General features: G+C 50.0%; 1 protein-coding gene across 4 annotated transcripts in view; it reads right to left on the bottom strand.

The window, feature by feature from the left end:
* Positions 1–14,511, bottom strand: part of phex (phosphate regulating endopeptidase homolog, X-linked) — a 691,216-nt gene that overhangs the window by 219,226 nt on the left and 457,479 nt on the right. For 3 of the 4 annotated variants that reach the window (XM_072514452.1, XM_072514453.1, XM_072514455.1), the window contains exons 15-16: positions 4,442–4,545; positions 567–625 (exon numbers count right to left, since the gene is read on the bottom strand). In XM_072514452.1, the coding sequence (XP_072370553.1) occupies positions 567–625; positions 4,442–4,545 (163 nt within the window). The remainder of the gene's footprint in view (positions 1–566; positions 626–4,441; positions 4,546–14,511) is intronic. The other variant, XM_072514454.1, reaches the window with a different exon arrangement.

Raw genomic sequence — 14,511 nt, 5'->3', positions numbered from 1 at the left:
CCACCCTATTGCCGTAATCCACTAACCCCTCCTAACCTTTTTTGGTCACTAAGGGCAATTTAGCTTGGCCAATCCATCTAACCTGCACGTCTTTGGATTGTGGGAAGAAACCGGAGCACCCGGAGGAAACCCACACAGACACGGGGAGAACGTGCAGACTCCGCACAGACAGTGACCCAGCAGGGAATCGAACCTGGGACCCTGGCGCTGTGAAGCCACAGTGCTATCCACTTGTGCTACTGTGCTGCCCGAATGTGAGTCTTTCTTTTTCACCAATACCCATGCTATCTGGTCTCCTGCCCCAGATGGTAGGAGAAGAACCACTGGACCTTGGGTCTGATTTCACACAAAAATACCTCTGAAGTACCCATGAAAACATAGTTTTCCAGAATGGCAATGTGAAGCTCAGAGATTGAAGGAACTGACCCATTAGGATGCCAGGGTCAATCTCATCTGACTGCATTGAACACAACCCAGTTCACATCACCTAGTTACATATTCACTCAACAGTATAACAAGTGCAGCTTCATCCAACCACAAAACTGAAAGTCAAACAAAATACTTACGTATCTGATTAGTTGTGGGTGAGTAGAAGGCATTAACAGTGGTGGGATTGGTGAACCATCTATACAGAAAGCATATGGTCAGACCACAGAAATCACTGACTAAACAACATTCTCTGCATTTCTCAGTAGCTCAGTCCATACAACTCGTTGAATGAGGTGTTGAGAAAAGAGCTAAATAGTCGAGCACAGTGGTTAATATTCTGAGAGGAGTTGCCTTCATCTATATTAAGAGCACAGTAAGAACTCTGACATCAGGTTAAAATCCAACAGGTTTGTTTCAAACACTAGTTTCCGGAGCATTGCTCCTTCCTCAGGTGAATGAAGAGAATGGGGATGAGAAAAAGGAGAATGGGGCTGAGAAAATATCAGCCATGATTGAATAGCGGAGCAGACTCGATTGGCCGAGTGGCCTAATTCTGCTCCAACGTCTTATGCTCTTAATATAATGTGGAGATGCCGGCGTTGGACTGGGGTTGACGAATGTGATATAAAATAGTTACTTTAGAGATATTAGTTAATGTAATGTAGAGGTAGGCCAGTCTAATTCTGGTGAGTTCACAGACAAAGGATTTCAGACCGCATGGCAAAGCAGGAAGAGGTGTGTCCACCAAAGCAGGAGAAAAGGATGCTGAGTAATAGGAGCCAGAGGAAGGGATTGGAAGTGAGCCAATCAGAATAGATCAAACAGGTCAGGAGGGCTATAGGATGACCTATGGGAATCGTGTATGTGAAACTTGATACCATTTGAATTGATTTGCAGAGATCCCTTTGTCTCTTTGTTCATTCGCTTTCCTGGATGTAGGAGACTGGACGTGTCCTATGCCTCTATGAAATGAATCAAGCTTGCAAGCTAAATAAAATAACTAATGCTGTACCTGCAAATCCATCTCGACTTTTATTGAGGCCAGACTGACGGGTAAAGAAGCTTGGGATTCAACAGGGTGAGCACAGTAAGAAGTCTTACAACACCAGGTTAAAGTCCAACAGTATTCCCTATTCCTATCTATCTCTGTCTTAAAGACACTCAGTGATTTGGCCTCCACAACCTTCTGCGGCAAAGAGTTCCACAGATTCACCACCCTCTGGCTGAAGAAATTCCTCCTCATCTCTGTTTTAAATAAAGGATTGTCCCTTTATTTGAGATGGTGTCCTCTGCTTCTAGTTTTCCTGCAAGTGGAAACATCCTCTCCACGTCCACTTCATCCAGGCCTCGGAGTATCTTGTAAGTTTCAATAAGATCCCCCCTCATCCTTCTTAACTCCAACGAGTACAGATCCAGAGTCCTCAACCGTTCCTTATCCAACAAGCTCTTCGTTCCAGGGATCATTCTTGTGAACCTCCTCTGGACCCTTTCCAAGGCCAACACATCCTTCCTTAGATACGGGGTCCAATCCTGCTCGCAATACTCCAAATGGGGTCTGACCAGAGCCTCAGAAGTACATCCCTGGTCTTGTATTCTAGCCCTCTTGACATGAATGCTAACATTGCATTTGCCTTTTTAACTGCCAACTGAATCTGCACATTTACCTTAAGAGAATCTTGAACAAGGACTCTCGAGTCGCTTTGTGCTTCTGCTTTCCTCAGCATTTCCCCATTTAGAAAATAGTCTCTGCCTCCACTACCTGTCTGTTTCACGACGGTGCCAGCAGGCCTCCTGGTCCAGCAATTCCGTGGCCTTCAGGGGGCCACAGAGCGGCAGAATGCTGCACACAGCGCCGGTGCCGGCACGGCACTGCCAGCCACGGGTCCGCAGATGCGCGAGGCGGCTGGCCGCGTGTCCGTGCATGCGTGCGGCAGCCGCTTCCACGCCGGGCCCGTGCAACATGGCGGAGCCACACAGTGGGCCAGCGCAAAAGGAGGTAGCACCCCCCCCCCCCCCCCGGATCGCGTGCGCCCGCCGATCAGTGGCCCCCGATTGCTATGCTGGCTGTCGTGCAGGCCCATCCCGGAGTCTGATCCCCCCGCCTCCCCCCCACCCCACCCCCACCAGGACACCACCCCGGCCGTGGGTCCGAGCTCCCGCCAGGCGGAACCATGTTAGAACCACGCCGAAATCCGCGGGTCGACCACAGCGAATTGCCGCGGGGGCCTCTTTCAACGGCCCCCGACCGGCGCCGCGTCAACCGCGTGGGCTCGGAGAATCCCGGCCCAGAGCTTCGTATCATCTGCAAACTTGGCAACAGTGCCTTCAGTTCCTTCTTCCAGATCATTAATGTATGTTGTGAAAAGTTGTGGTCCCAGCACAGCCCCCTGAGGTACACCACTAGTCACCGGCTGCCATCCTGAAAAAGACCCCTTTATCCCCACTCTCTGCCTTTTGCCAGTCTGCCAATCCTCTATCCTTGCCAGGATCTTACCCTAAACACCATGGACTCTTAACTTATTTAACAGTCTCCTATGCAGCACCTTGTCAAAGGCCTTCTGGAAATCTAAATAAATCACGTCCACTGGTTCTCCTTTGTCTAACCTCCTCAAAGAACTCTAACAGATTTGTCAGACATGACCTCCCCTTGACGAAGCCATGCTGACTCAGTCCTATTTTACCATGCACTTCCAAGTACTCCCCAATCTCATCTTTAATAATGGACTCTAATATTTTACCAATAACTGAAGTCAGGCTAACCAGCCTATAATTTCCCATCTTCTGCCTCCCTCCCTTCTTAAACAGTGGTGTTACATTAGCCATTTTCCAGTCCTCTGGGACCCTTCCTGCCTCCGGTGATTCCTGAAAGATCACCACCAATGCCTCCACAATCTCCTCAGCTATCTCTTTTAGGACCCTGGGATGTAGTCCATCCGGTCCAGGGGATTTATCCACCTTCAGACCTTTCAGTTCCCCCAGAACCTTCTCCTTAGTAATGGTCACTGCACTCACCTCTGCCCCCTGATACTCCAGGAGCTCGGGCACCCCACTGGTGTCTTCCACCGTGAAGACTGATGCAAAGTAACTATACAGTTCGTCAGCCATTTCTTTGTTTCCTATTATTACTTCTCCAGTCACATTTTCAAGTGGTCCAATGTCTATTTTTGCCTCTCTCTTACCTTGTATATATTGAAAAAAATTCTTCCTATCTTCTTTTATATTACTAGCTAGCTTGCACTCATATTTCATCTTCTCCCTCCCCCCACCCACCCCCATTGCTTTTTTATTGAGACATCCACATATATCTCAGAAAATAACAGTGTACAGCTGACGGGAGTACTTCACCAGGGTCAATATTCAACAAATAGCATTTCCACCTTCCTAATTGGACCTACTGTCCGATTCAAGGGGCCAGACATTTAAAAAATATTACTGATGTATATTCTGTCAGCCACCTTGCAGAGAATGATCCTATCGTTTCGCTGAATATTAACTCTGCCCCGTGGTTGGCTAGTTTGGCTGAGAACCTGAAGGGGGGCCTATTGTGACAAACACGGTGCCGAGCTATGACTCTCCATATTCCAAAATATTGGAGATCCCAGTGGGATGTGATCCCGGTTCTCTCGTTAGGTCTATAATTTGAGGATTGTTGAGTCACAGCTTGCGCGCGTTCTTTTGCTCAATACCACATGATCAGGGCAGCACGGTGGCGCAGTGGGTTAGCCCTGCTGCCTCACGGCACTGAGGTCCCAGGTTCAATCCCGGCTCTGGGTCATTGTCCGTGTGGAGTTTGCACATTCTCCCCGTGTTTGCGTGGGTTTCGCCCCCACAACTCAAAGATGTGCAGGGGAGGTGGATTGGCCGCGCTAAATTGCCCCTTAATTGGGAAAAAATGAATTGGGTACTCTAAATTTATATTTAAAAAAAATACCACATGATCAGGTAGGTGAGCGTTGTTCCTGCTGGAAGAAATATCAAATGAACAACAAAATAGCGACATTTACACACTCACTCTGTCTTCGAAATACGTGTCCGTAAGTTGGCGAAATCCGTCTGGGAATAGAACCTCAGAGACTGCAGCATATTTTCAAAGTAGTCAGTTCTCGAAATATGCAGCTGCGTACGAAAGAGAGAAAGTGAGTCAACAGCATCACACACCAGCTCCGACAGTATTCCCTATTACCATCTAAACAGGACAGCTCCGACAGTATTCCCTATTTCTAGCTAAACAGGACAGCTCTGACAGTATTCCCCATTCCCACCTAAACAGGACAGCTCTGACAGTATTCCCCATTCCGACCTAAAAAGGACAGCTCCGACATTATTCCCTATTCCCATCTAAACAGGACAGCTCTGACAGTATTCCCTATTCCCATCTAAACAGGACAGCATCGACAGTATTCCCTACTCCAATCTGAACAGGACAGTCCCGATAGTATTCCCTGTTCCCACCTAAACAGGACAGCTCCGACAGTATTCCATATTCCCACCTAAACAGGACAGCTCTGACAGTATTCCCCATTCCCATCTAAACAGGACAGCTCCGACAGTATTCCCTATTCCCATCTGAACAGGACAGCTCTGACCGTATTCCCGATTCCCACCTAAATAGGACAGCTCCGACAGTATTCCCTATTCCCATCTCAACAGGACAGCTCTGACAGTATTCCCTCATCCCACCTAAACAGTACAACTCAGACAATATTCCCCATTCCCAACTAAACAGGACAGCTCTGATAATCTTCCCCATTCCCATGGAAACAAGACAGCACCGACAGTATTCCCTACTCCCATCTGAACAGGACAGTCCCGATAGTATTTCCTGTTCGCACCTAAACAGGGCAGCTCCGACAGTATTCCCTATTCCCATCTAAACAGGACAGCTCCGACAGTATTCCCTACTCCCATCTGAACAGGACAGTCCCGATAGTATTTCCTATTCCCATCTAAACAGGACAGCTCCGACAGTATTCCCTATTCCCATCTAAACAGGACAGCTCCGACAGTATTCCCTATTTCTATCTAAACAGGACAGCTCTGACAATATTCCCTATTCCCACCTGAACAGGACAGCTCTGACAGTATTCCCTATTCCCATCTAAACAGGACAGCTCTGACAGTATTCCTCATTCCCACCTAAACCGGACAGCTCTGACAGTATTCCCTATTCTCATCTAAACAGGACAGCTCCGACAGTATTCCCTATTTCTATCTAAACAGGACAGCTCTGACAATATTCCCTATTCCCACCTGAACAGGACAGCTCTGACAGTATTCTCTATTCCCATCTGAACAGGACAGCTCTGACCGTATTCCCCATTTCCACCTAAACAGGGCAGCCCCGACAGTATTCCCTGTTCCCACCTGAACAGGACAGCTCTGACACTATTCCATATTCCCATCTAAACAGGACAGCTCCGACAGTATTCTCTATTCCCCTCTGAACAGGACAGCTCTGACCGTATTCCCCATTCCCACCTAAACAGGACAGCTCTGACAGTATTCCCTATATCTATCTAAACAGGAGAGTGCTGACAGTATTCCCTATTCCCACCTGAACAGGACAGCTCTGACAGTATTCCCTATTCCCATCTAAACAGGACAGCTCCGACAGTATTCCCTATTCCCATCTAAACAGGACAGCTCCGACAGTATTCCCTATTCCCATCTGAACAGGACAGCTCTGACCGTATTCCCGATTCCCACCTAAATAGGACAGCTCCGACAGTATTCCCTATTCCCATCTGAACAGGACAGCTCTGACAGTATTCCCTCATCCCACCTAAACAGTACAACTCAGACAATATTCCCCATTCCCAACTAAACAGGACAGCTCTGATAATCTTCCCCATTCCCATGGAAACAAGACAGCACCGACAGTATTCCCTACTCCCATCTGAACAGGACAGTCCCGATAGTATTTCCTGTTCGCACCTAAACAGGACAGCTCTGACAGTATTCCCTATTCCCATCTAAACAGGACAGCTCCGACAGTATTCCCTATTCCCATCTAAACAGGACAGCTCCGACAGTATTCCCTATTTCTATCTAAACAGGACAGCTCTGACAATATTCCCTATTCCCACCTGAACAGGACAGCTCTGACAGTATTCCTCATTCCCACCTAAACCGGACAGCTCTGACAGTATTCCCTATTCTCATCTAAACAGGACAGCTCCAACAGTATTCCCTATTCCCATCTAAATAGGACAGCACCGACAGTATTCTCTATTCCCATCTGAACAGGACAGCTCTGACCGTATTCCCCATTTCCACCTAAACAGGGCAGCCCCGACAGTATTCCCTGTTCCCACCTGAACAGGACAGCTCTGACACTATTCCCTATTCCCATCTAAACAGGACAGCTCCGACAGTATTCTCTATTCCCCTCTGAACAGGACAGCTCTGACCGTATTCCCCATTCCCACCTAAACAGGACAGCTCTGACAGTATTCCCTATATCTATCTAAACAGGAGAGTGCTGACAGTATTCCCTATTCCCACCTGAACAGGACAGCTCTGACAGTATTCCCCATTCCCACCTAAACAGGACAGCTCTGACAGTATTCCCATTTCCCACCTCAACAGGACAGCACCGACATTATTCCCTATTCCCATCTAAACAGGACAGCTCCGACAGTATTCCCTACTCCCATCTGACCAGGACAGTCCCGATAGTATTTCCTGTTCCCATCTAAACAGGGCAGCTCCGACAGTATTCCCAATTCCCATCTAAACAGGACAGCTCCGACAGTATTCCCTATTTCTATCTAAACAGGACAGCTCTGACAGTAGTCCCTATTCCCACCTGAACAGGACAGCTCTGACAGTATTCCCTATTCCCATCTAAACAGGACAGCTCCGACAGTATTCCCTATTCCCATCTAAACAGGACAGCTCCGACAGTATTCCCTATTTCTATTTAAACAGGACAGCTCTGACAGTATTCCCCATTCCCACCTAAACAGGACAGCTCTGACAGTATTCCCCATTCCCACCTAAAAAGGACAGCTCCGACATTATTCCCTATTCCCATCTAAACAGGACAGCTCTGACAGTATTCCCTATTCCCATCTAAACAGGACAGCATCGACAGAATTCCCTACTCCCATCTGAACAGGACAGTCCCGATAGTATTCCCTGTTCCCACCTAAACAGGGCAGCTCCGACAGTATTCCCTATTCCCATCTAAACAGGACAGCTCCGACAGTATTCCCTATTCCCATCTAAACAGGACAGCTCCGACAGTATTCCCTTTTCCCATCTAAACAGGACAGCTCTGACAGTATTCCCTATTCCCATCTAAACAGGACAGTCCCAATAGTATTCCCTGTTCCCACCTAAACAGGACAGCTCTGACAGTATTCCCTATTCCCATCTAAACAGGACAGCTCCGACAGTATTCCCTATTCCCATCTGAACAGGACAGCTCTGACCGTATTCCCGATTCCCACCTAAATAGTACAGCTCCGACAGTATTCCCTATTCCCATCTGAACAGGACAGCTCTGACCGTATTCCCCATTCCCACCTAAACAATTCAGCTCTGACAGTATTCCCTATTCCCACCTGAACAGGACAGCTCTGACAGTATTCCCGATTCCCATCTAAACCGGACAGTCCTGATAGTATTCCCCATTCCCATCTAACAGGAAAGATCCGACGGTATTCCCTATTCCCATCTAAACAGGACAGTTCCGACAGTATTCCCTAGTCCCACCTAAACAGGACAGCTCTGACAGTATTCCCTATTCCCATCTAAACAGGACAGTTCCGACTTTATTCCCTGTTCCCACCTAAACAGAACAGCTCTGACAGTATTCCCCATTCCCATCTAAACAGGACAGCTCCGACAGTATTCCCTATGACCAGCTAAACAGGACAGCTCTGACAGTATTCCCTATTCCCATCTAAACAGGACAGCTCTGACAGTATTCCCTATTCACTTCGACACAGGACAGCTCTGACAGTATTCCCTATTCCCATCTAAACAGGACAGCTCCGACAGTATTCCCTACTCCCATCTGAACATGACAGTCCCGATAGTATTCCCTGTTCCCACCTAAACAGGACAGCTCTGACAGTATTCCCTATTTCTATCTAAACAGGACAGCTCTGACAGTATTCCCGATTCCCATCTAAACAGGACAGTCCTGATAGTATTCCCCATTTCCATCTAACAGGAGAGCTCCGACGGTATTCCCTATTCCCATCTAAACAGGAATGTTCCGACAGTATTCCCTATCACCATCTGAACAGTACAGTCCCGATAGTGTTCCCGATTCCCATCTAAACAGGACAGCTCCGACAGTATTCCATATTCCCATCTAAACAGGACAGCTCTGACCGTATTCCCCATTCCCACCTGAACCGGACAGCTCTGACAGTATTCCCTATTCCCATCTACATAGGACAGCACCGACAGTATTCCCTATTCCCATCTAAACAGTACAGCTCCGACAGTATTCCCTATTCCCATCTAAACAGGACAGCTTCGACAGTATTCCCTATTCCCATCGAAACAAGGCAGCTCCGACATCATTCCCTATTCCCATCTAAACTGTACTGCTCCGACAGTATTCCCTATTCCCACCTAAACAGGACAGCTCCGACAGTATTCCCTATTCCCATCTAAACAGGACAGCTCCGACATTATTCCCTATTCCCATCTAAACAGGACAGTTCTGATAATCTTCCCCATTCCCATCTGTTATAACCTGCCTACTTACCATTGGCTGGGGACTAATGACTTACCCACAATCCTGTGGGAGTATGAGCTTCCCCAATGAGGGGGGGCGGAGAAACCACTAGTAACCTCCTAGTATAAATAAAGCTGGCCAGTTCAGGAACCAGCAGGAACGAGAAGGTAGCAAGGGAAGTTACTGCTACTGTTCTGTATATATTGTTCTAGTAAATAAATGTTCTTACTTTGTATCCTTAAAACTCGTGCTGGATTCTTCGTGGCCCTTACAAAACTGGCGACGAAGGTAAAAGTGAATAGCTGTCTACACTGCTGAAGCCACCTCCCTGGATTTTTGTTGGATACAGGTTGGAAGTTGTTTTCTATTATACCATGCCTCTGTACGGACGTTTGGATGTTTTTGATGCTGCGCTGGAAAGCTGGAACCAGTACACACAACGGATGGGTTACTATTTCCGGGCAAACAATATCACTGAAAACGAGCGCCAGGTGGTCATATTGCTCACCGCCTGCGGCCCGCATACGTTTGGGGTGATTAGGAGCCTTACGTACCCAGCTGCGCCGGACACCAAAACGTTTGATGAACTTGTGAATATAGTGGGGCAACATTTTAACCCAACCCCATCCACGATAGCCCAGCGTTACCGGTTTAATACCGCTGTGAGGACCCCAGGAGAATCCCTTGTCGACTTTCTATCCAGGCTACGCAGGATTGCGGAGTACTGTGACTATGGTGATACCTTGTCAGAAATGTTACGCGACCGTTTGGTTTGCTGTATTAACAATGCGGCCACCCAGAGAAAGTTGTTAGCGGAGCCAACATTGACTTTTCAACAGGCCATTCAAATAGTATTGTCCCGAGAGAGTGCAGAGCGAGGAGTACAGGAGCTACAGGGAATGGAAGTGCATGCCTTGGGGCGCAACCCCTTCCGTCCGAAAACGTCCCCCCGCACTCCTGCGGTACCTTGGGCGAGGCAACGTCCGGACCGAAGCCAGTGGCCGTCGGACATTCCTCCCCGAAAGGAGCCTTCTCCAGAGCCAATGGATGAGGAGCCATGTCCGTGTCAGACTTGTAGGCGCCGACCCCGTTGCGGACGGCAGTCCTGGGGGCGCCAGAGGCGCCGTCGTTCCGACCGAAACTGGGACCAGCCCAGGGGCCGTAACGGACCAGCCCAGAGGCCGTACCTTCCATGTGGATGAACCTGCGGCGACTACTCCTGAGGACGTGGAGACGGAGGACGACTGCCTGCAGCTGCATTGTGTGGCAGCTCCCCGTGTGGCCCCCATTAAGGTGACAGTACGGGTCAATGGCCACCCGCTTGAGATGGAGTTGGATACTGGCGCAGCAGTCTCCGTGATCGCCCAGAGGACATTCGACCGCATCAAGCAGGGTATACAGACCCTTACATTAACCAACTCACAGGCCAGGTTGGCCACCTACACGGGGGAACCACTGGACATTGCAGGAACTACAATGACCCCTGTTGTCTATGGACGCCAGGAGGGGCATTTCCCGCTTATCGTGGTGCGCGGCCATGGGCCCAGCCAGTTGGGTCGGGACTGGTTGCGCCATTTGCGGTTGCAATGGCAGCACATCCTCCAAACAGTTTCTGAAGGGTTGACTGAGGTGCTAGGACGGTACCCAGATGTATTCCAGCCCGGTTTGGGGAGAAAAAAAGGGGCCGTAGCCCGTATCCAAGTTGAACCAGGAGCCACGCCGCGCTATTTCCGGGCGCACCCAGTGCCTTACGCCTTGCTCGAGGAGGTAGAAGGGGAGCTCACTCATTAGGAGAGTTTGAGTATTATCAGGCCCGTCCGTTTTGCTGACTGGGCAGCACCAATTGTACCGGTAATGAAGCCAGATGCCACAGTTCGCTTGTGTGGCGACTATAAACTTACAGTGAATACGGCTTCCCGACTCGACCGATATCCAATGCCTCGCATAGAGGATCTCTACGCGAAACTTGCAGGTGGACTCTCGTTCACAAAATTAGATATGAGTCACGCCTACCTGTAGTTGGAGCTGGACCCTGCCTCCCGACCATATGTAACAATTAACACACACCAGGGCCTGTATGAATATACACGGTTGCCCTTTGGAGTATCCTCTGCCTGCGCAATTTTTCAACGTGTTATGGAGGACATTTTGAGAGGTTTACCACGTGTGGCTGTCTACCTAGATGACGTTTTGATTCCAGGGACGTCGGAGCAGGAACATTTGGAAAATCTGGAGGCTGTCCTTAGACGCCTTTCGGAGGCTGGAGTCCGTTTACGTCGCACAAAGTGCGTATTTCAGGCAAAGGAAGTAGTCTACCTAGTTTATCGGGTGGACCGCGAAGGTCTGCACCCCGTCGCAGAGAAGGTGCGTGCAATTCAACATGCACCCACCCCGACTGACACTTCGCATCTTCGTTCTTTTCTCGGTCTCGTAAACTATTACGGGAAGTTCCTCCCCAATCTGGCAACTACGCTGGCCCCTTTGCACCTTCTGCTAAAGAAAAATCACACCTGGGTTTGGGGTTAGCCGCAAGAAACCGCTTTCCGGCGGGTAAAGCAACAATTGTCGTTGTCTGGGTTACTAACCCACTATGATCCTGGAAAGCCTTTGCTCGTCACATGATGCATCCCCGTATGGTATTGGGGCTGTCCTGTCCCACAAGATGGAGAACGGGGCCGAACGACCGATAGCTTTCACCTCCCGCACATTGACTGCAGCGGAGGAAAAGTACGCGCAGATCGAGAAGGAGGGCCTGGCAGTGGTTTTTGCGGTGAAACGCTTCCACCAGTACATGTACGGCCGCCATTTCACTATCGTGACTGATCATAAGCCCCTGCTGGGATTTTTCAGAGAGGATAAGCCAATACCGCCCATTGTTTCTGCACGGATCCAACGCTGGGCTTTGTTGCTTGCTGCATACGAGTATTCTCTGGAGCACAAACCAGGAACGCAGATAGCAAATGCCGACGCACTGAGCCGATTGCCTTTATCGACCGGCCCCATGTCGACCCCCACGACCGGTGAGGTGGTTGCAACCCTAAATTTTATGGACACCTTGCCTGTCACGGCATCACAGATCCGTGAGTGGACCCAGACGGAGCCAGTCCTGTCAAAGGTTCGGCACATAGTCCTGTATGGTGGGCAGCATAGACAGCTCCCAGGCGAGTTGCGGGCATTTTCCTCCAAGCTGTCAGAATTCAGCGTGGAAGACGGCATCCTCTTGTGGGGGACCCGTGTGATTGTCCCGGAAAAAGGCCAGGAGCTGATACTAACAGACTTGCACAATGGGCATCCAGGCGTGATCAAGATGAAAATGTTGGCCCGGAGTTATGTCTGGTGGCCAGGCCTCGACACCGACATTGAGAAGGTGGCCCAAAACTGCTCCATTTGCCAGGAGCATCAGAAGCTTCCGCCTTCCCTACATCACTGGGAATGGCCAGGGTGGCCTTGGGCATGCTTGCATGCAGATTTCGCAGGCCCTTTTCAAGGATCATGTTCCTTCTACTAATTGACGCCCAGTCCAAATGGCTAGAGGTGCATAAGATGCAGGGGACAACGTCCTGCGCAACAATTGAAAAGATGCGTTTATCGTTTAGTACGCATGGCCTCCCCGAGGTGCTGGTCACGGATAACGGCACTCCATTCACGCGTGAGGAGTTTGCGAGGTTCACGAAGATGAACGGCATCCGCCATATCCGCACTGCCCCTTACCACCCGGCTTCAAATGGGTTGGCAGAGCGCGCAGTGCAGACATTCAAAAGAGGCCTAAAGAAGCAGTCTTCCGGATCAATGGACACGAGACTGGCTCGCTTTTTGTTTACGTACAGGACCACCCCCCCATGCAGTGACTGGGGTAGCTCCCGCAGAACTCCTAATGGGCCGGAGACTTCGCACCCGCCTTAGTATGGTTTTCCCAGACATTGGCGCAAAAGTACGCCGCACACAAGAACGGCAGGGACAGGGATTTTCTCGGCATCGGCCGATTCGGCAGTTTGCGCCCGGTGACCCAGTGTTCGTTCGGAATTTTGCTGGTGGTGCCCAATGGGTTCCTGGTGTAATCTTTCGCCAAACGAGCCCTATATCTTACCAAGTGCTAGCCCAAGGTTGTCTCCAGCGAAAACATGTAGACCACGTTCGGTCCAGAAGACCATTCCCTCAAAAGATTCCCCGCCCCCGGAGCTCATTTCAACAGCCGCAGAGACCAGAGACAAGGGAAGGTAGTCCTCACAATCTTCCACTGGTTCCTCACTCGAAGCCTGGTCGTTACGGGACCGAATGGAGATAGAGACGCTGACATGACGGAGGCAGCAGACTCTGACTCCGAGATGGAGACACAGGATACATCAGAGGGGGAATCCTCGGGTCCACGGGCCGTGGATGTACAACCGTTGCGCCGTTCATCACGGAAGCGCCGGTCTCCGTCTCGTTACACGCCGCCTGATCCAGCGCCGCGTGCAAATGGTGTCCGGCCTGCGGCCAAACGAGTCCGACGCACTCCTTCGCCAGGGTCTTCGGTGGATTCCTTGGACTTTGGGGGGGAGGGATGTTATAACCTGCCTACTTACCATTGGCTGGGGACTAATGACTATCCCACAATCCTGTGGGAGTATGAGCTTCCCCAATGAGGGGGGGGCGGAGAAACCACTAGTAACCTCCTAGTATAAATAAGCTGGCCAGTTCAGGAACCAGCAGGAAGGAGTATGTAGCAAGGGAAGTTACTGCTACTGTTATGTATATATGTTCTAGTAAATAAATGTTATTACTTTGTATCCTTAAAACTCGTGCTGGATTCTTCGTGGCCCTTACAAAACCATCGAAACAAGACAGCTCCGACATTATTCCCTATTCCCATCTAAACAGGACAGCTCCGAAATTATTCCCTATTCCCATCTAAACAGCACAGCTCCGATAGTGTTCCCTATTCCCGTCAAAACAGGACAGCTCCTGGCGTACCAGAACGCACGTACAGTAAACACCGTTTACATATCATTAGCGGGCCTGACCCAGTATTCTCCGAGGCCTCCGTGATTATCCTCCTGTGTTGGGCCGAGTTCCTGATAGCGCGGTTGATTTGTGCTTTTAAAATAGTGAAACCGACGTCGTGGCTGGTGAGGGAGAGAGAAAGTCGGACACAAAGAGGCGTGAATGTGGGCTGCCGAGCTGGACACTAGACGTGAAGCAGGGAGCTCTGCCAGGGCCGGGGAGAGGGGTGTGACAGGGAATGGGCCGAGTGGCCAAGGTGTCCCCCCACAGGACTGGGATGGTGTCCAGGCACGGACCACCATTACCACGGCCTGCAATGCAGCCATCTTGCTGCGCACCCCACTGACCACCCACCTTGGCCCCTGGTTTTGCAGAGTGAGACCAGCCGTCTGCACGCCCCA

This window comes from Scyliorhinus torazame, chromosome 8 (genome assembly GCF_047496885.1).
Source record: "Scyliorhinus torazame isolate Kashiwa2021f chromosome 8, sScyTor2.1, whole genome shotgun sequence".
NCBI lineage: Eukaryota > Metazoa > Chordata > Chondrichthyes > Carcharhiniformes > Scyliorhinidae > Scyliorhinus > Scyliorhinus torazame.
This window is presented reverse-complemented; position numbering and strand designations above follow the sequence as displayed.